The sequence below is a fragment of the Nanorana parkeri genome, unplaced genomic scaffold (assembly GCF_000935625.1).
Source record: "Nanorana parkeri isolate BGI_ZX_2015 unplaced genomic scaffold, ASM93562v1 scaffold145, whole genome shotgun sequence".
Taxonomy (NCBI): Eukaryota; Metazoa; Chordata; class Amphibia; order Anura; family Dicroglossidae; genus Nanorana; species Nanorana parkeri.
Window position 1 is genome coordinate 1,461,006 of NW_017306413.1, and position 22,374 is coordinate 1,483,379.

At 40.7% G+C, this 22,374-nt stretch overlaps 1 protein-coding gene across 3 annotated transcripts in view; it reads left to right on the plus strand.

The window, feature by feature from the left end:
* Positions 1 to 22,374, plus strand: part of WDR37 (WD repeat domain 37) — a 119,106-nt gene that overhangs the window by 50,338 nt on the left and 46,394 nt on the right. For 2 of the 3 annotated variants that reach the window (XM_018554188.1, XM_018554189.1), the window contains exons 3-6: positions 3,078 to 3,254; positions 9,361 to 9,457; positions 12,718 to 12,813; positions 15,961 to 16,025. In XM_018554188.1, the coding sequence (XP_018409690.1) occupies positions 3,117 to 3,254; positions 9,361 to 9,457; positions 12,718 to 12,813; positions 15,961 to 16,025 (396 nt within the window). In that variant the 5' untranslated portion in view covers positions 3,078 to 3,116. Of the gene's footprint in view, positions 1 to 3,077; positions 3,255 to 8,970; positions 8,976 to 9,360; positions 9,458 to 12,717; positions 12,814 to 15,960; positions 16,026 to 22,374 lie in introns of those variants that run through there. The other variant, XM_018554190.1, reaches the window with a different exon arrangement.

Here is a 22,374-nt window from a genome sequence, read left to right on the forward strand (position 1 = left end):
CAGAAGGATTTGTAAATACACCACTGATTACAATGCTGATGTTATAACAGGATCGTGTATGCTGGGACTTGACAACTCCTTTAATACAAAGTGAGGTATATTTTGTGTTGCCGCTGGTGGTTTTGCAAGCAGGAATATTCTGCAATGGCAGCTGTAGGAAGCCTTTGATATTGAAGGTTTGGTCTTCCACCGCTATACGTTTGTTTTTTTTTTTTAGTGAAAGTGGAACCACCCTAAAACACTGTTTGCTTTAAGAATGAATGTAGTTTCAAAAAGCTCACTGGAGACATCAATCAGCTTTGCAAACATAACCTCTCACCTCTTATACAAGTAATATTTGCTTGCCGTCTATAGAGGGCTGTGCTGATATCAGAGTCCTGTCATTTTAAATGTTCCTATTTTTCTTCTCATTATGTTCTTTGCCGACACCATTCTATGTACGTATAGTGGTAAATTAATTACAAGTCTCCGACAACCCTTTAGACAGGCGGGATCCGTATTGTTGCTCACAACTGGCTGGCAGGGATGAATCTAAGGCAGGGCCCTCCATCTGTGCTTCATCTACAAATCCCAACATGCCTCTGGAAGTCAGTCCTGTAAATGTCAGTCTTGCAATGCCTCATGGGACTTGTAATTCCAGAACAGCTGGAGGGCCAGAGTTCCCACCCCTGATCTCACATGGGAGCAAATACTGGTGTTTGGCATATATCATAAAATATGCCTGTATTTCGGGATGCCCAGGAGCCCCCAGCTGCTGCGTTTCCCCCCCCATAAGAATGTACGGACAGAACACGCTGTACATGGGCATATGTGTGTAAACGCTGCTACAGGCGTTTGCACAACGTCTCGAATGTGGAAAATTCATATTCTGGAACTTGCGTGTAAACATCGGTACTGGCTTGGCACTGGCTGTGACCTGGGATCTTTAACCATGCAGTCTTCACCATTGGAAACGCCACACAATGATGATGCAATTTTGTTCAAAAATAAAGTCCTTTGCCTTTTTATTAATAGGCCTGGCACAACCAGCAGAAATAAGCAAACAAAAGTGCTTGCTCAACTGAGCGTTTTCAAACAAAGGCACAACTTAAATGCAATAATGTCACTTCTTCCCAAGGAAAGCAAAACAAATGGATGCATAGACCTTTTAAATGTAGTTTTGGTCCTTTTTGAGAAGTCCTCTCAAACTCGTAGAACAAGGGTTTCCAGTATCAATTAGGCCTCATTCACACGAGAAAAGGCCGGCACGTATAGCTCCTTGCTGTACATAAAGCATATAAGCAGAGAGGCTGATAAATCATTGAACACATAAGAGAGACAGAGGTGCTAAGACAATATATGTGGATTTATTAGAAGAATACTTTGGGGTTAAAACCCTTCTGTCCCTATGGAAGTAAAGTTGGTATGCAGCTATCCAAAAAATGTCTGCATGTAAATGGCCAGTACAGAGCAAAGCGCCTATAGGCAAACATCCCGAGGGCAGGGACCTGACATCATTCTCGTCTTATCTGCCCACTTTGGATGAAGCATTATAACTTTTTAAACCGTTTTTATTGAAATTCTTTATTAAATTACACATCTGCAAAAACATCTATCCGCCTTTGGTGTGGGTTGTCTTCCATACCATGAGATTATTTAGAATCATCCATCTGAATACATTACAGTGCTTAAGACAACAAGGTCAAGAGTCGGACATGAGTATAAAGTGCTGCTCTATGTTTCTGATAGATCTGCTTTTAAAGCTGAACTCGGGGCACAAAAACTTTCTTTTACTTTTAAAGAAGAACTCCAGGCAAATTTATTTAGACCAAAATGAGCAGTTAACCCTTGCAGTGTGAGGGTAGCCTTAATGCAAGGGTTAAAAATCTCGCTCAATTCTTTTGTGAAATATATTATTCTATATGTAAAAAGGTTAAAAAAAAAACCTCCCTTTTTATGTGCACCAAATGCTTTTGCGAAGCCAAATATTACCTTGTAAATTAGCAGGGACATCACCACTGTGCGGTATAAAGCCTGTCCAGAGAGCAGAGATGTGGGAGGGACCCATCAGGTTCTCCCATTAGACTGCCTGCAAAAAAAACACAGGATGGGGCGGATACAAGACTAGTCGCCCTGCACAAGGAGAGAGCAGCAGGGACTGGTCTTTATTACGTGGAGCTCCTGCACAGTTCTGCTAAATTACTAGACACATCTGAGCTACACAAAGCACACAGATTCAAGGAAGAATACACATGCCTCTAGCATTTAGTGCTTATCCTGGAGTTCAGATTAAAAGAACCCCCCACTATGTTTGTGCGTTCTTATCCACACAGCATATCTACAAATATTAAATAAAAAAAAAAAAAAAGTTTTTGTCTTTTAGATGTGTTTGTGCAGCAGGCCTTTGTAAGCCCTCTATGTCCATGTACCATGAAGGACTGCTTGTCCTATATGCTTATATTTAACGACTGCACAACTGGTGAGGGGGGAGTGGCTTATTGTGAGAGGTACCCGGTGTGAAGGAAGCCTGCGGGACCATGATTATGGAAAGCATTCCTTGGCCTTCCAGCTCCCCCCCAGATTAAGAAAGCCTTCAGCCTTACTACATGAAGGAGAACCACTTAATGCTTACATTTAATGGCTGAAGGGAATTCAGCTTTTTTAGCCTTTTTAAATGTTTAGTGGCTTTGTATCTATAAACTTTCTTAGAGTTACACCTGCTTTAAGGGACCTTCCTCCTCTCACATGGGGTCTCAGTCCTTACTTCTGCACTTAGCAGCCCTTAGCAGCCCTTAGCAGCCCTCACATAATGATGTGTGAACACTATTTAGAGCCGTAATTCAGTGATTACACACCCAGAGGGGTTGGACTATGACAGCCTGGGTTTACAGGATGGGCTGGGGGGGGTCATTCAGCCCAGAAGAGGAGCAGACCTTCTGCAGGGGACAGTGCCAGAGTGAAGGTAAGTAATGCAGCAAACGTTGCCTTTCTTATATTTATAATTGCGCAGTGGTTTAATTTCTAACTGCAAAGATGCAGATCTGCTTGAAATTAATTTGATTCTAAAATTAGCTCATCTGATTTTTTTTTTTTTGTAGTTTCTCTTCATTGTGCTGACAACCAAAAAGTGAGGCAGGATGCCCACGGAAAGTGGAAGCTGGTCGACTGCGCGGCAGACCAAACAAAAGCGCAAGTCTAACAGCCTGACGTTAAAACGGACGAACAGCTCAGAGCAAGAGCGGCCCGGTCTGCAGAGGGACTTGCTGGAGGGACAGGTGATATGTAGCTCCATGTTTGTCTTTTTTTAGTGTGTGTGTGTGTGTGTGTGTGTGTGTGTGTGTGGTTAGAGGTCTTGGTTGAGCTGCAGATGTGTTTTTAAAAACTCTGGAGTTGGAAGTTTGTCCTCCCTTAAATAGAATTTCCATAATGCCAGGGAACAAGGTAGGTAATCAGTATGTGTCACAAAGCCGGTCCATTTACAGTGTATGTAAATGTAGTACTAAATACTTGGTGATTTTTACCTTAATGCATTCACTGCATCCCCCCACACTTAAGTGGCCCCCATAAACAGAAAAAAAGTAAAAAAAATTAAGGGTTAATGACATGTTTTAAATGCATCCGTACCTAAAACTTTCTTTTTTTTTTTTGTTTTCTGGATAGTGCACCCAAAAGTAAGGTCTTCTGTCAGTTTTTACTGCTGGATAAATGTACTTTTACTCCCTGTCTCTTTGAAAATATATTTTTAAGAGGCACACGCATTTTTTTTTTTTACAGTAGTGGACTAGTTAAAGGCTAGAGCCCCACATATTTTATGCTGTGTTCCTGTTGGTGATTTCCCCCACCTCATTTCCAGGTGACATTATCTCCACTATGCGGCCATAGACACCAGTAAAAATCTGGTTTTACCCCTTCCCTACTGTGTCCAAAACTAAAATATGACAGGTTTTACACCTTCCCTACCGTGTCCAAAACTAAAATATGACAGGTTTTACCCCTTCCCTACTGTGTCCAAAACTAAAATATGACAGGTTTTACACCTTCCCTACTGTGTCCAAAACTAAAATATGACAGGTTTTACACCTTCCCTACTGTGTCCAAAACTAAAATATGACAGGTTTTACCCCTTCCCTGCTCAAGCCAGGAATACAAATCTGACTGAGGTTTTTAAAAAACCCTTACTACTCAGCCCAGACTTAAAATCAAGCAGAGTTTTTACCCCTTCCCAACTCGGTCCAAGACAAAACAAATTCCAAACTCCTTCCCTACCCAGTCAAAAACTAAAAATCGGACAGTGATGTTACCCCTTCCCTACTCAATCCAGGAGTAAAATTTTCGAGGTATGAGGCCTGGATTAAGTTGAGCAGAAGAGGGGCGGTGCTGGATAAGAGAGCAGCTGGTCTGCAGGGGACAATGCCAGAAATAAAAGTGCCCATACACGTTACAACCATCGCAAGACTTTTGTCTTGCGATGGTTGTAAGCTAATTAAAATCTTGTACGATCTGCCCATCTTGGACAGGCAGATCGTATTTGAGATCATCCAAAGCCCGTCCTGCTGAGGGGCGGGCTTCTGATGACTGCAACGCTGAACGGGCAGTGTGCGCTTGCGCACACTGGCCCGTTCGGCATTTGTCTTACGAGCATGCCACAAACCCGCAGACATTTGCCAACAAACGTCAGGTGGTCATAATAATCTGCCCACTCGGTGTATATATGTGTGTGTGTGTGTGTGTGTGTGGTTTTATTTTTCCCCCCACAGGTTTTAATTTTAATCATAGAGCAACAGATTCTCGCACACAAAAATACGCAAACTAATTCACACACAATAAGTAAGTTTAGGTGCATTTTCCTGCAGCAGGAATTCCAAATCTGCTATTAAGAAGTGGAAGCTTTCACTCATTCAAGTTATGATCAGATGACAACTGATGCATGTAAACGCCTTCACACAGCATGTATTAGTATGTGGTATGATTACATGTGGTTAGGATTCAATCACTATCCCTGGACACATCGATTGTGCATCCAAGGAGAGTGATTGATTGTTTTCTAATGGCATGTAATCGTATTAGATGCAGCAGCTATCACCCAATCATTAACTTGAATATGTGACAGCTGCCCCTTGTAAATTGCAGATTAGAGATTCCTGCTGCAGGAAAAAGTGAATCCCTAAACGCACCTAAATATACAGGTGTGAATGGGCCACCCCCCCCCCCCCCCAACCCCCCCCCCCCCCCCCACACACACCTCCGCCGCTCAGTGAAGGCTGTCCAAGCTTTTCATAGTGTCGGCACATTCAGGAGCAGCTATGCGGTCTGCATCCGACAGAGATGCAGCTGCTCCCCCAAGCCAGGTATACGGTCCTTAACCACGCGCCTGACTTGGTAGCTGGTTGTGGGCCACATGCTACCTGTTCGCTGGTTGGTACTTTGAGACCCCTGCTCTTAACAATATTGTCATTGCTCTCTGCACTACTTTATTGAATAAGCCCAACTGCTGTGATGCCATGAACATTGCACTGTCAATTCATAGTCACATTTATTCGCTGGAGGAAATGCTCTTCTGTGCATTTTAGTTTTAAGAAATCATTTGTTAAAAATGCATACATAGTGTATAATAAAGCATAACTAAATGGTAGCTATGAATCGTGCACTGGCAGAGCACTATAGACTTGAGTAAGCTGTAATGAATGCTGACCCACACAATTCAATGATCTGCCTCAGTACAGCACAATTATTTCCTGCCACATTACTGCATGTTTAAATGCCACTCCTGATGCAATATATTGCTTTCCTAAGTTGCCGTCTCTGTATTGACTTATGTGGCTGGGCTCAATAACCTGGTAAGCAATGCATCTCTTAAAGCCTCCCCGTTTGTTTAAGTCTAACAACATTTTAAAAAAGGCCTAAGAAATGCACTGCAGTCTGTGTTATAAATGCATTGTGGCACATGGCAAGTAAAAAAAAAAACCCCCCAAAAAAACATGCGAACGCGTGTGCTGTTGTGTGCACGAGCTCTTTCACCTCACACACCTTTTTGTTTTTTGGCATCTGAAAGAATGCAGCTGATTTAAAACTAAACATTCTGTTGCACATGCCTCGTGAAAATGAAGAGGAAAAAACCAACAAAAAACCTGAATGTTCAATTGAACTTTAACTGGTTGCCCTGGTTCATAAAGTACAATTAGCAGTACCTCATTGGCAGTACTTCATTGGCAGTATGTGCGTTTTGTGAGTTGTGCAGTGCGTAAGGTTAGTCTAAAAAAAAAGTGTTTCTAGAGCTTAATTTTTTATCGCCTTAACTGATCTTATAGGATAGCGTACATCGATTAAACATAAACAATTGTTGTGACTCAGTGACAATTGGAGGTCCCTAATAAACAAATCACATACTGCTATGGTACAGGAGGGAGCATAGAGGCCATTGTCGCTCGCAGTGCAGCGGTATATGGACACGGTGGCTTGCAGAGCAGTTGTACATGAACACGGAGGCTCGATGGGCAGTTACTGAATTTGTCCAATTGGAATTGTAATTTAGCCTTACAGTACTAAAGCTAGATACACTGCTGTGCCGTGCGTTCCATTAACAGAGGAATCAAAAACTTTTTACGCTTGTTTACTAGAGGTGCACCCAAATGGAAATTTCAAATCCGAAACAAAACCAAATAAAAAGATTGTCAGCCCGAAACGAAAACCGAAAATGTTTTTTATTTTTATTTTTTTAGATTTTATTTTTTATTAAATATTTTTATTTGTTACTTTTAGGGGCTTTTGGGACATTTTAGGGGTCTAGAGACCCTGATATTTCCCTTTTTTAAAATGGAAAAAGAGATTGAGGACCCAAGAGTCCTCAATCTCTTTTTCTGCAGCCCCTGTTATAAATGAACAGGAATCCTCTATACGGAGTGTTCCTGTTCATTCATAACATGAGGACAGAGTATGTTTACTATAACCACAATCATGAATGAACAGGAGGTGATGTAGATCACTCCCATTCACTCATAATTGAGGATATAGTTAACATACTCTGTCCTCTATCTACAAACACTCAGCGATCACTGAGTGTTTGCACTCGCTCTCCTTCCTGACACGCTGTCGCAAGAGGCTGGGCGGGGCGGGAGGAGAGCTCAGCCTCCTGTGACAGCACTGGCAGTCACCGCCCACACACCGCTCTACCGGACTGTGATAGGAGGTTAGATGCCAGCCTCACAGCGCTCTCCTCCCGCAGCGCTCGGCCGGCTGTTACACTTTCTCTCCTCCCGCTGGGACACAGAGCAGCGCCCAGCATGGAGGAGAGAACACACGGATGCGCCGCATTTAGCCAAAAGTGCAATTTTCGTCTGATATGTTACGGCGGCCAATATATCGGTGCATATATTGTGTTTACTTATTAAAGGAGAACTATGGGGTTAAGGCCTTTCCCCATAGTTCTCCTTAGGGTAACGGGAGGACACAAACTAGCGTCCTCCTGTCACCCTAGGCTTAGTATACCGCGAGCTGCAGCTCGCAGTATACTGAGACGCCGCAGCTGAAGCGGATCCCGACAATTGTGCAGGGATCCGCCCAGCTGCGTGACTGACAGATGGCTCTGCCTATCTAGAGGCAGAGCCAACTGTATCCGCCCCCTCCCCCGTCCGTTCCGCCAGTCAGCGCTGGCGGATGGGAGCGGGGAGGGGGAATCCAGCCCCTCCCCTGTCACGGCAGAGAGCTGTTATCTATTCGCTCACCTCCCGATCTACTGAGCCGACCTGTGACAGTCTCATTGTCACAGGTCGGCTAGAACTATGAGGTGAGTGAAAAGCACTCACCTCATAGTTCTCCTTTTAAGGAGAATGTTTCATAGTTACATATTTGTGTGTGGCCAGAAGTAGATGACCATTTAGGTCTGTTTTTATAGTTACTTTGAAAGGGAAATTAGAGTCAGGTGTTTCAATAATCATCATGATAATTGGGTGTGAAGCGCCATACCTTACTTAACCCTTTTTTCTGCTAGAGGATTTCTTTGTACATGCCTTTTTAAGTTCACATTCTTGGCTTGAAAATTAGTTTAAACACCCAAAACATGAGGGCGAGGAGCTTTAATATATATATATTTTTTTTACATTTTCAATTTCTAAACACTTTAAAAAAAATGTTTTTCATTTAAATCTATTACTAACCAATGGTCTCTGAATTAATTCTGATCCAAGAAATGGATTTCATGGCAAGTACAAAAATTCTGTTTTTCTTCGGATTTAATTTGTTAAATGCAATTTTATCCATTTATTTTAGTACTGAATCTGTAGAAATCATTAATCCCTTATGTTGGGAAGAGAATTCTAATGAAAAGGAAACGTGCTGTAAAGGAGGAGGATGTAAAAGTATTAATTACCTAGTTCATTCGTTTCCATGTAGTCTCTGCTTCCCCTTGTATTCACTTGGTTATGGCAGTATTAAAAAGTATGTATTGGAAAAGCTGCATGTGAGCGGCACTGCTTTTCTGGGGTGCCGGAAAGTGAGAGGGATTAAAATAGAAGTTTGGAGGAGCACAAACATTAGAGACCAACTCACAGGATTCATTGTTTTTCCTGTTTAGCTTTTCCTACGTAGCTCCCTCTTATTGTCCCATCAGCATTTTAGAATAACGGCACTTCTTTCAGGTTATTATGCCTCGGTCTACCCCAGCAGATCAGTTGAAAAGACAATATAGTTCAATTTTAGTAGCTACATATTTTGAGTAGTTATTGCAATGTTACCTCAAAGCCCAGCTCCAGCCTGGTGATGTCAGGTCTTGCCTATTCTTCCCCAGTGGTGGGTGGTCATTACTCTTGGGCTGAGCAACGGTCACATATTGATGTGTGAGCGCCAGTCTGACCAGGATTTGCTGTGAGCCCAGGCAGGCATGATGATGCACCCCCAGGGGCTATGTCCATGACACCCTGGGTTCACAGGAAGTGGAGTGGATGAAGCTTAGAGTAATTTAGCCCAGAAAAGGACTGTTGCTGGACCGAGCTGGAGGGAAGGTGGGTATTGCAGCAAGAGTTGTGTTTTTTTATTTTAACAACATCTTCACTAATTGTAGAACAAAAAGGTGAAATTGGACTTTAATAGCTGTTGCGAGAAGATATTGATCACAGTGAATGTGTGTTTTTTTTTTTACTCAGCCGACTAATAATACTAATGCTTGCATTGTGAATGGGAGCAGCAGTAAAGCACAACCATTAAATATACTGTAAAACTGTATAACAGGAAGCAGAGCCTGAGTGTTTAATGAGAAAGTAAGGCTGCGCTATGTGCATGTATAGTTACAAGCTATGCATAGAAAAAATATTTTTCTTTATACTTAAAGTTTTCAGATGATATTTGAGTCAAATTCTTACTTTTCATCCTTTTGATTTTCTTATGTAGGATTCTAAGCTGCCATCATCAGTGCGCAATACACTCATGGAGCTTTTTGGACAAATAGAAAGAGAATTTGAGAACCTATATATTGAGAACTTGGAATGTAAGTACTGTCCATTTGGGTATACCAGTCTGACCCCAGAGTTAAATCAACGGCACCGCATCCCTGAGTTCAGTACTATATCAAATTTATATACATGCTCCAATGGGACTTTTCAGATGCTTTGTTAGAAGCAGATCATGTAAACGAACATTGTTTGATTAACCTCTTATTTGTCGTATAAAACAAACAAAAAAATAAAGCACGATGCATTAAAAAGGTGTTTATGCGGGTATTACATCAACATAATAAAGACACATATTCAGTATTTCTACCCAATCTGTTATTTCTCTGTTACCCTATAAAACAACTAGATTGAATAAAATCCATTCCATCATATCTTCTCCAAAACCTCATTTAGTTTGAAACATTGCTTTTGATGGGCTAAGAGCAGCATTTTTCTACGTGTATCGCAGTGATACCCTGTTTCCTCAGGAATAATCCTAAATTAGATCAAAATATATTTAATTAAACATTTTGTTGTTGAAATTATATCTAATACATTACAGAGGACACTTTTCATTTTTTGTTTATAACCACTTACATTCACATGCGTGGTCAAGAACACCACCAGGATGCATCTTGCTACACACCACTGCTCCATAAAAGCAAGTGAGGTCGCCACTCATCCCAAGCATCTCCCCCTCTCCAAAGAGCTTCTTCTACTTAATACAAGGGTATTTTTATCATAAGGATAGTGTCCCCAAAATCTAGAACCCACCTAAATATAAAAACATCAATGCTGCATACATATCCTCAGTAATCCACTATAGCTCTTCCTTAATTTTCTCTTGTTTTCGTAAACTTCCTATTATAATTTCTAATATATCCTGTGTGGAACTATGAGATCATCTCTTGAGTAAATCAGGAAACACCTACGCTCACTAATACAGATGACTTGGCAGCACATGTATTATAAAGTTTCTGCTTTTCATGGAGTGGTTATGTAGTGGGATGCATCTTGGTGGTCTCCTTGGCCACGCATATGAATGTAAGTGTTTATAAACAAAAATGTTATCATAAATTTTATGTTTGTGGCGTAACAAGAATTGTTATAAAATATAGATAGTTACATCATAACAAATAAGTGAAACTAGAGCTTTTGTCTTATTCATTTTACACCTGCGCTAGTATCTGTTACTGTCTGATCTCTTTGTTATAGACACAAGGCATTGATAGGGGGGATGTAGGTGCTAGCTTTCTTAATCTCAAACTAGTGTGGATGGTGATTGGCTAACTTTCCTTCTCAAAACATTTGATGTTAAATGTCTAAATAATTTTACTATATCAAGACAAAGCATTAGTGTCCAAGGACAAAGATTAAACAATGGAATAACCATTTTAATGAGGCTGGAATAAGGGGTTGCCTGAATAACCGCTCAGATGAATATTTCATGTACGGTTCTGTTTTATTAAGGATAGACAGAACAGATAGAATAGAAATTACAAAATGACAATACATTCTTATCAAATATGTTGCTGTGGGAACAGGGGACTAGTTTTTTTTACTTTTTTTTCTCTTTACAGAACCTCTGCTGTGTCTCTCTAACATCTGAGCCTCCTGCTCAATGTCTGTATTACACTGCCCCTGCTCCTTGTGTCTGCTGCATTGTCCCCAATCTGTGCCTGTTCTGCACTGCCCTTGCTCCACATATTTGATACATTGTCCTACACTGCCCCTTCATCTGTCTGCTACATTGTCCCCGCCCATCTGTCCTACACTGCCCCTTCTCTATGTGTCTGCTACATTGTCCCAGCCCATCTGTCCTACGCTGCCCCTTCTCTATGTGTCTGCTACATTGTCCCCGCCCATCTGTCCTACACTGCCCCTTCTCTATGTGTCTGCTACATTGTACCCACTCATCTATGCTACACTGCCCCTTCTCCATGTGTCTTGTCAAAATTGTGGGCACCCCCTGCTCTATACTGAGTGTTCCTGTTCATTCATAACATGAGGACAGAGTATGTTTACTATAACCACAATTATAAATGAACAGGAGGTGATGTAGATCACTTCCCATTCATTCATAATTGAGGCTATAGTAACCATACTATGTTCTTGTGTTATGTACAAACACTCAGCGATCGCTGAGTGTCTGCACTCACTCTCCATCCTGACAGCTGTCACAGGAGGCTGAGCGAGCAGTGCAGGGAGGAGCGCTCAGCCTTCTGTGACAGCGCTGGCTGTTTCCGCCCCCCACACACCGCTCTGCTGGACTGTGACAGGAGGCTGAGCGGTGTGGGAGGAGAGACGCTGGCTGCTCTCCTCCCGCAGTGCTCGGCCGTCTGTGACACTTTCTCTACTCCCGCTGAGACACAGAGCTGCGCCCAGTGGGGAGGAAAAAAAGCAGGGATGCGCTGCTGTATGGACAGAAAGATGGCACTTTCGGCATTTAGCCAAAAGTGCATTTTTCAGCCGATATATCGGTGCATCCCTAGTCCCCACTCGTCTGTCCTACACTGCCCCTTCTCCATGTGTCTGCTACATTGTCCCTACTCGTCTGTCCTACACTGCCCCTTCTCCATGTGTCTGCTACATTGTCCCCACTCGTCTGTCCTACATTGCCCCTTCTCCATGTGTCTGCTACATTGTCCCTACTCGTCTGTCCTACACTGCCCCTTCTCCATGTGTCTGCTACATTGTCCCCACTCGTTTGTCCTATGTTGCCCCTTCGCCATGATTTTTACACTGTCCCCACACTTTGTCCTACACTACCCCTGCTTTCTGTTTCTGTTATATTGTCCCCACTCTGTCCCAGACTGCCTCTGCTCCATATGCCTGCTATATTGTCCCCACTCTGTGTCTGTACCACACTGCGCGTGTCTGCGGCATTGAATACCTTACTAACACTTTGGACTTAGGTGTGTTACACCGGGTGGCATAAGCCTATTTGTTGGTTTGCTGTATGCATTAGTGCATGAAAATACATGGATACTTCCAGCTCGGTAGGTGCTAGTACTGCTGTACCTTTTCATTTATATAATGCCCTCAGTCAGATACCACCATCTAGGATGAACCTTACAGCAGTACAGTGCCGACATCACAAGCACTATTTGGGCTTTCCAGTCTTGCGCTTTTGTATATGAGCCCTTGTCATGAGTATGTTGGTGTTAGTAAAGCAGCTCAACCACTAGAAATGCAGCCCATTGTAAATGTGTGTATTAAAAAACTGCATATTTAATATGACTTTTACTTGCCTGCTTAAAGTGAGGATTCTAAACATTTCTCCTGAATGCTAATTCCTGCTTTTGTTATATTGAAGTGCGACGCGAAATAGACACATTGAATGAACGCCTGTCAGTAGAAGGACAGACGATCGATGGAGCTGATTTAAGTAAAGGTCAAATGAAAACAAAAGGTAAATGACTATTCAACAAATCCAATCTTGTTATCAAGCCTAAAACTGCAGTGTCCGTGTGCTATTGTACATCTTGATCCTGTCTAGCCATAAAAAGTGTACGCACACAGAATGTATGACACTGGACTTCTACTCCGAGGAGGTTCCGAGGAGTTCATGATCTATTAGTGTGGTGCTGCACGTTCACTCTCAGGCTGTGGGCGTGTAGGTGACACCACTGTATTCCTTGTCTCTAAAAGAGCCAGTGTTGTCACTCTTCTGTGAATAAATCCATATATTGGCTGGACAGAATTTCACATTCTTTGGCAGATAAGACTGTTTACAGATGTGTATCTATTATTTTCTTGATGTTCAGCTTTAACGCGCACCTTTTGCTCTTTAGTGTACTTATAATGTTGGCTGTAAGTTGCACCTACTTTGTCTTTAGTGACTATAAAAATGATAGATTGTGGAAGAGTTTGGTGTCATGGACAAATTTGGAGGTTCTGAATGTCTATTGAGCTTTTGAGACCTAATGGTTCTCATTGATATACCAGTGCTGCCAAGGCACAGGAGGGCTAGAGTAGGCTTAAAGATGACATTTCCATAATACACTAATAGATATCACTACTTAGTACAGCATTGATCTGCCCTTCTCTCATTCGCAATGCCATTTTGGTTGTTACCAAATGACATGCACTTAAAAGAAGAGCTACACCTACAACCCCTTGCATGTTTGCTTGTGGTAATTTGCAGCCCTAGTTTAAAATCACACTTGCTCTTTGAAGGTTCTGTTCTGTGCGATGCTGCTTGTAATCTTCTTCCCTATTTTAATATCACCTGCCTTCTGTTTTTGGTATTAGCTCAATATAGTCAGCTCACATCACTCAAAATAAAACAATAAAATAAATATATGTATAATCTAGTGAAGTTGGGAAGCTCACAGAGCACTCGCACAGAGGCTTTTGCATGAAACAAAAGCTTTTATTTTCCTCTTGCAGGGCAGCCAAAAACGGTAAACACAAATTTACGCTTATCTTCAGCAAACTCAAAGTAAAAGGCCAAATCTTCGGCATAACAATACATAAATGTTTCTCACCGACTTGTATAAAAAGTCCCAAACCAGAAATATTAGTCATGAAGCACAGTAATCCAGCAGGTCTCTCCCACACTAGTCACAGCTAATCTTTTAAAACCTTTTAAAACCCCTTCCTGTGGCAGATAGGTTAACCCTCTTGTGGCCCTTAAAGGTACACAAATAAGCTACATTTCTTTTAATAGTGAAGGTACTTGAATGCTTTTTTAAGATTTAAAGTGACATTAAACCCTCAGATTTTTTAACATAAACCAATACTATAATGTGTGCCTGAGGCCTGGTTCACACCTGTACGTTTTGTAGCGCGTTCAACGCTCTACGAACGCTCTACAAAACAAACATGACAATCCCATTGTTTTTCTATGGGTATGGTTCACACCTTGCTGTATTTCAGCCCGTCTGAACGCGCTACAAAAAGGCCTACGCCTTAAAAGGTACACGAGCTTCTTTGTGGCGTTTTTGTTGCGCGTTTCCATTGGGATACAGCCAAGTAGCCCTCGGAAACGCGCGTTTGTCGCGGTAAAAACGTGCGTCACAAAACGCGCATATTCGATACGCCTAGGTGTGAACAGAGCCTTACTGTAATCCATGGTAGTTTCCCTTCTCTTTGCTGCTCTTCCTATTAAAACCTCATGTTTTCTCATGCTGGGGGAGAGCTTACCTTTGCAGCTGAGTGCCTCTTCCTGTAGTGCTGGCTCAGGTTGCAAACCTACACACAGACACCATGTATCCATTCCAGAGACAAGGCAGTCTGCTGCAAACCAGAAGTTCTGCCCAGCATGAGAACAGATACAGATTTAAAAGGAAGAGCAGCAAAGAGAAGGAAAACAACCATGGATTACAGTAAGACACACATTACAGTATTGTTTTATGTTAAAAAAAAACTGACGGTTTAATGTCACTTAACTCCTGAGCTTAGCGTCACTTGAATCATTGTTGCCATACACATAATCAAATTTTAGTGATGGGACGTATTGTATTGAAAGGTGTAGTCTACCAGCTCTAAATACTTACTGCAGAAAACTATGCTGTCTTTTGAAACAGAAGCAAGCTGCCTTTTAACCCCTTCACGACTGAGGCCTTTTTTTCATTTTTTGTACCCATGTATATTCCACATTTTAGGCCTGAAAATTATTTAAAACCCCCCCCAACATTATATATTTTCTGAATGCCAAGACCCTATAGAATAAAATGGTGGTAGTTGAAAATTTTTATGTTGCGCAATGTTAGCGCAACTCCTTATTAAACCCCCATATTTAGTGAAAAATTTAATTAAATGCCCCAAAATAAAACAAAATACCCATTTTTTTAATGAAATATAAAAGATGAGGTTGCAACGAGTAAAACGATACCCAACATGCCCAGGTTACAAATTGCGTGCATCAGTAAAACGGCGAAAAACCCCAGTACCCCAAAAAGTCCATAGAAGACGCTTTAAAAGCCCCCACAGGTCATCAATTTAGAGATACCCCAAAATACTGGCCCTAGAATTATTACCGACAGTCGGCTCTACAAGTTTAAACAGAGTCCCGGCGGCAAAAGTCACCGGGAGTCTGTTTAAACAGCCCCGATGCTGGCGACGTACACTGTACGTCGTCAGTCACGAAGGGGTTAACTAGCCCAGGATCAAGATAACTAATTATTTGGGTACATTCTGTTTTTCATTATTGATTTGGTCATCTGCTGTCTTAGTTATCTGACACAGAAACTAACAGAACTGATGGTGAAAAATTCCTCTTAACTGCACCTTTTCAAAAGTTATTTAGTTGCAACTTTCTTCTTTTTCAAAGGATCTGTGTAATTGAACCTCCTGCTTGGAAAGTATTCATTGTTTTTATATTTTATTAATTTACCTGAAATTTTGCTTATTCCAAGTGCTGGCAATGCACATGGATGGATTCAGTAAAAATACTAGACAAAGAACCACATCTAGCCCAGAAATATTACTTTGAGATTCGTGTCTATTCTGAGGCTTTCCAGTTGAACAACTCTGTTGTAGCATTTTATGGGGATTCTGTGAACTTTTCTATTCTGTATGTTTTAAAGTCTTCTTTTTTTTTAAATGTTTTCAGCCAGCCACAGTACCAGCCAATTGTCACAGAAGCTGAAGACCACTTACAAAGCATCTACTAGCAAGGTAAATCCAATATTTCATTTGATGTAAAAAGAGCATTTCATTAGAACATGTCATTTCTTTTCCAGTCACAGTTGACCTGTTGGTGTATAAGTGATCAGTGGGTTTCAAATTAAAATGGGCTTATTGCCTATGCACTGGAACAAACTATGCATACAAATAAATGTATTGTAGCTACACAATTCCTTTTACGCACAACCCTTTACATATCTACTAAACTGCCTTAGTTCAATATAAATACATATTACTGGTTTGCCATGGTTTCACTGTAATTCCAGAGCCATAGACATTGTTTAATCTTAATTGACCCAATAAACACTACCTTGTATGTGAGACTCAGCAGGCCATAAACATAAATCAAAAAACACTATTACCCCTATACTAATATAAATAGAAGTCGTAGAAAAATGTCCAGGAAACTGTTTCTCGCAATAAAATTTGGGTGTAAGGGCTAGGTAGTGTTTTTGAGGTATGTTTATGGCCTGGTGAGTCTCACATACAGCACAGTTTTTAATGGTCAGAGTGATTTAGTACCAGAGACTCCAGTCCATTTCTGGATCTTGTAATCAACACATTTGTTTGCGAATGTTAATGTTTAATCTTAATTTGATAATCCTAGTATAAAGAACAGTGGATGGCTGAAGCATTAACAAAGCATTTAACAGGCTTAAGCAGCTTTCTTGAAACCTTTAAAACGCACCTCAGCTCCAGCCTGAGAGTGCTGAATGGTAACTTGCAGTTTAGCTAATAGACCCTTCATACGGTATTTCTCATTCAAGAAAGAAACAGAAGTTCCTTCAGGCCTGTGTCGAATGCATCAGTTGGAACACTTTTGACATTATTCAGAATTCATTGACTGGCCTCCAGTAGATCCACTTCATACCTCCATTAGAGCTTCTCCCAGTGAATTTTGCATTCCCATATACTTGTATGGTAATGCAAAACCTGTTTGAAGCGAACAAAATATCCATCAATATAGGCCCTTCATGTATGTGTGATAGTGCTTCCCTCCCCATACACATTGATAGGAATACAAAAGCAACTTGAAGCAGGTTAATGCACCTTAGGGGGAGGTCAACTGTAGATAAAATGTACCTGTCACTGGAATGTAAATTATTGTAGAGATGCCTCAATCTGATGTCTAGTGCAAGCATAATGCACCTAAAAGCATCCTGTGCTTGACCATCAACACTAGCCCTTAGTCAAGCTACAGAATAAAGTTGATTTTCCACAACAGGTATGTATTACGATCCCTTTTAAATGGTATAAGAAAGGCTGTGGCATATGGAAAGCATCATTACGCCTGTGTCAATATTGGACAAACTTCCTTTGTTCCCAGTAAACTTTATTAGAGGATTTATATGCATGTTAGTCTGATCATACTAATTTGTTGTGAATTATATGCAATAGCCAAAGTGCTATTTTATTGGGGTTTTTTTCCCCTGAGAGAACTTTTTGGTTACTCCATGCGGTTACATTAATCACAGTTGTCGGAAGCGACATTCATTTGTTCAAAGTTGCTTTCAATAGTGACTATAGGTGAAGATAAAATTGAAAGGTAAATTAGTTTTTGTGTTCTCTGAGGACATGTCCAAATTGTATTTTTTAAGTGACATGTAATTACAGTTCACTTTATCAATTCAAGTCTCATACTCCTATGTGGATGGCCACTTTTGTTCTCTACACTGATGTTCTATACAATTTAGTCTGTAGGAATGAAGGATATTGCTGTGAGAGGAAATAGTTTTGGCTTATTATATAAGAAGCAAGTGTGGCCATATGCATTCTATAAAAGTCAGTGTAGAGTGCAATAATAAGTGCTAGTACATTTTTCTACATATCAGAAATTCTGTGACAAGTATCTAGTAGATGTAGTTACTCCCAAAACTAATTTGCTCTTTTGAAAAAAAAAAAAAAAAATCACCTTTTACTGGGCAAGCTATAGCTAACAAAAAGGTGAAATGTTCCAGGCATAGACAGCTCTTTCTCAAGTTCACATAAGGTGTTCTTATCACTTGACAAACCATTCCTTTTATTATCACTAAAAAGGAAGCACACGTTCACCATAGGACCTCCCACATTCATCCTTTGGCAGAATTAGTGAGAAGACCTGCTGCCCTATAAGTCATCCAAAGATTGGCACTTGTCTACCTGGCCACTGATCTTGGCAAGTTGCCTGCCTCTTCATGGTCAACGTCAGCCATTGCAACCAATAATAAACCATGAACTTATTTGCCTTTAGCTGTTTGAAATCTGTGGCTCGTAGTAGTTTGTCACATTCAACAGGTCCAGTTAGATGTGACTATGTCCTACTAGCTATACGTTGACTTGAATAAATATGGACCTTAATTGGCACATTGGTTTAATGGTTTTCTGCAATCTAGAGGACTTTTTTTTTAAAGAAAATTTCTGTCTGATGCTACTGTCATGATATTAGTTCTTCTTTTTTTTTTTTTTTAAACAAATTTTATTTGATTTTTTCATATAAAACTACAAAAGAAAAAATGAAACAAACATACTATCAGCAGTGATATTAGTTCTTAAAGTGACCATATAAGTACTGGGTCAAAAATAAATAAACTCCACGTAAAACATGATGTTATATGCTTACCTTTCTAATGGCCCATGTGTTGAAACTCTGCCCATTGGTGATTCCTCCATGTTGTAGGTATTTTAGCTTTTCTGAGTGTGTTGAATGCCAGCACCCCTGCAGCAGTGGTTCTACCAGCTGGCTCATACGTCCTGGAGCTGCATATAAACCAGCTAGCTGGAGAAACCACAGTATGCAGAACAGGTATTCACTACACCTGGAAGTGTCTGGTATCTACAGCAGCTGGTGATCAGCAATGTGGCAGAGTTTAAACACACAGGCTGCCAGTAAGCTAAATGTATAGCATCTTTTTTTACAAGCTGGGGTTATTTTACTTTCAACCCTGTAGTAACAGGGTCACTTTAGGGGCTCATAGGCAGAAAGGTAGGTGTTTTTTTTTTTTTTTAAATGATCCAGTCTTCTGTCTGCAGAGCATATTCATTAGGAGCAGGGGAGGATTTGACTTTTGCTTGTAAGGTGAGCTGCATAGGGTCTGAACAGATCCCGGTTTGTCACTAAAAAAGGTCACAAGCAAATAGGGTATTTTATAATTTGTAATGTTTTAATATTTGTATTTATATTTTCAGCATTATCAGGTTTGTTCAGGACCTTCCACTTGGATGTATAACTACAAGATGAACACATACATTTTATTGTTGTTTACTTTTTTTTTTTTTATGTGTTGCACATGTGGCATAACTCCATAATGTCTTTTGTTCAGGACTTATCTGCCTTTTAACATTTATTTTAGGGGGTCTGTGCTTTTAAAGTTATATGGAAATGCTAAATGTTTGTTCTCTTGGTCTTGCTGTAGCGCTTACATTATTTCTCAAACAAGGCACAGCGATCTCGCATCTCCAGAGGGCGAAGCTGGGAAATATGGGGTGGAGACTCCTGGGTAACTTCTGTGTGCATGTGTGGATGTGGCCCTGAATGAGCACTATGGGAGCCGTTCATTTTTTTTTTTTACCCTGTCCTTTAAATGTTGCTATATCCCTGCTTGGTATACATTAATGCCAACTAAATTACTCAGTACTTGGGTTGCCTGAGATTTCTCTTTTAGTGGTATCATATCTATCAGCTGACCTTTCTACCAGTAAGTCTGCCAGTTCAATTCACTGTACCCAGTGTGCCAATTGTTCATTTCAACCACAGTTTGGGGAAATGTAGTGTATTCATTCTATAGGAAGCAATGATAGCCTATGTCTGTATGTTTTATATCTACTTTGGTGTCTATCAAGGGGGATATCCTGAGCTAGTTACATAGTTATAGGATAATACAAAAAAAAGAACAATCCTATGCTTGTCAAACGGTGTGTTAATAACTAGCATTCCTTGTCTATTGCCCAGGAGTGAGGAGCACTGGCAACCATTGAATTTCTGCTGCTCATAACCATTATTGTTGTTTTTTTTCGTCTTGTTACTGGTTAGCTGGCCTCTGGTGAAAATTAGCAGTAAAATCTTGGCACATAAATCACTAGCAAAACAGGCTTGCCCTTTTAAATGCATGTAAATAATTATTTCAACGTTCAGCTGTAGAAAGCATTGATAAGTAGATCTTGGGGGGTGTATATTTTTTAAACCACACTCCTCTGCTGTCTACCATTTTAACCACCTGATTGTCATGTAGCCTCTGCCAGTGCCTTTCAGTCTATGCCTACTTTTCACTCCATGAAGTGTTAGCTTCATAGACTTCTCTGGTGAAATGCTCAGTACCTAGGGAGGCAATTCTAAAACAACAAATAGAAGGGGATGGGGAGACGTGACACTTGTGACTTTTATTACCTGGTGTATAATACAGAATGCCTGTCATACCAGAAAGCATTAATTCACTTACCTCCCACTTACCATAGATGTTTATACCGCATTTAAATGTAAAATTCTGGTCACGAACCGAATCATATTTCCCCATAAGGTGGGCAAGTGTGCACATGTCTGTCTGCGATCTCGATCTCGACTAGAGGAAGCCATGACCACGTGTCAGAACGGGGAAGATGGTCGTGTTCCTCACCCGATTTAGAGTTCGGGAACGGAAGCAAAATTTTGCCGACTTTCCTTGTTCGCGAAAGGAAGCGTTCGTGAACTGAGGTATTACTGTATATCCTCATCATTTTCAGATTATGCTAGGTCTAATGGAAACAGAAGGTTAAAATCTAGACAAGTTCCAACTAATAAACATTGTCAAGCCTTCCAGTAGTGAACTGTGTTGCAAGGTTATTTTTTTAGTATTTTGTTGTGTGAACTTGAGCCATCCATCGTCAAACTGCAACATGAAATAATTTCAGGAAAATATATAAAGTTTTTACAAGAAAGATCAAGTGCACAAAACATATAAATGATTTTCAAGTGGTTTGATTTAACCCATATTATTTATCTTCCAAAGTCTCCAAAGGACATATAAATTTTGGTTAGTTCCAGAGGGATATTCGTACGAATTTCGTTAAGTTCGGGCAGTCTGAATGTTAAATTCAGATCCATCCGAATTTTGTTTAAAAATGTAACTAAATTGGACATGTTTCCTTGGCAATCAGATGAGGTTTTTTGTTTGGCTGTTGGGTGTTGCATTACAAGAACGGTCATGTGACTTAGTTCCGAAACAAATTCAGACGGATCTGTAATCGGAATAACTAACGAATACAATTTCAGATCCGAAAAACGAAAGAAACAAAAATCCAAATTGATCCTAAACTAAACAAAACAATTTTTTTGCTGGGTTACGTGTTTAGTCTCCAATATTGATATGTACACATAGTAAATAAGGGGATCACTTTATTGATGCCTGTATCCTTCAGCTGGACTTCCCAGGTTTTTAGTCTACCATGGGAGAGAGCACCACACTATTATTTGATTTAGTATGACCACAGCAGTTGGGTGGAATGGGAAATGTTACTGGAGATATGTCACTTAGTACCAGATATTAGAAACCAGAATTTGGTTCATAATGGTAAAAATTAAGCAGTTTTTTTGGCCATTTTGTCTTATATGTATTAGAACTTTGACTCTGCATACTCTGGATTATACATCATGTGGTTAAATTAAGAGTAGCAGGAAACATGGCTGAATCTCACTTAAACCAGCCTGTGTATCTCATGCGGGAATGGAATGTGTTTTGACCTTTTTGTAGTCTTAAAAACCATTCAAGCACTTCAGAGTCTTCCGGTGGTGCTGATCCCACAATCACCACTGTAATACAGGCTGTTAGACTATTCGTGATGGCTCTATAAGTACAGGTAATCAAAGCTTCTTAATTAGTGTCTGACTTATGGATGCTTTTGTGCTTCCCAGTAGTGGGGTGGGTGGGGGATGTCGGACCATTTAGCTCACTGAGAGTGAAAGAAATTTCCAAATTTTGGGTTGTCATCAGAACAGGAATAAAGGGGAAATCTTACAATGGGGACACAAGCTCTGGTGCCCCTGCTGACCACCAGGGATTTCCCTTCATATTGCGACTATTGGAGAGTAAAAAAGGGCAATCTCCCCACTTGCATAGAGATGGCAAAAAAGAGCTAAAAAAAAGGTTTTCAGCTTCAGTTCTGCTTTTAAGGATTTATAATTGAATACAGAGCTGCTTTATAATTTTTGTTTGTGGCAGCCTTTGCCTTTAAAATGCCTCTTTCACTGCTCCAGGGCTGCTGCAGGTATTCGACCGGTCAGTTAGGTCAAATACCTGTTACCCCCTCCACACACTATGGTTCCTCCCACCAGCTTGTATGTCCTGTAGTAAGTAGGGAGGCGAAAGGAACCACAGCATGCAGCGGGGGG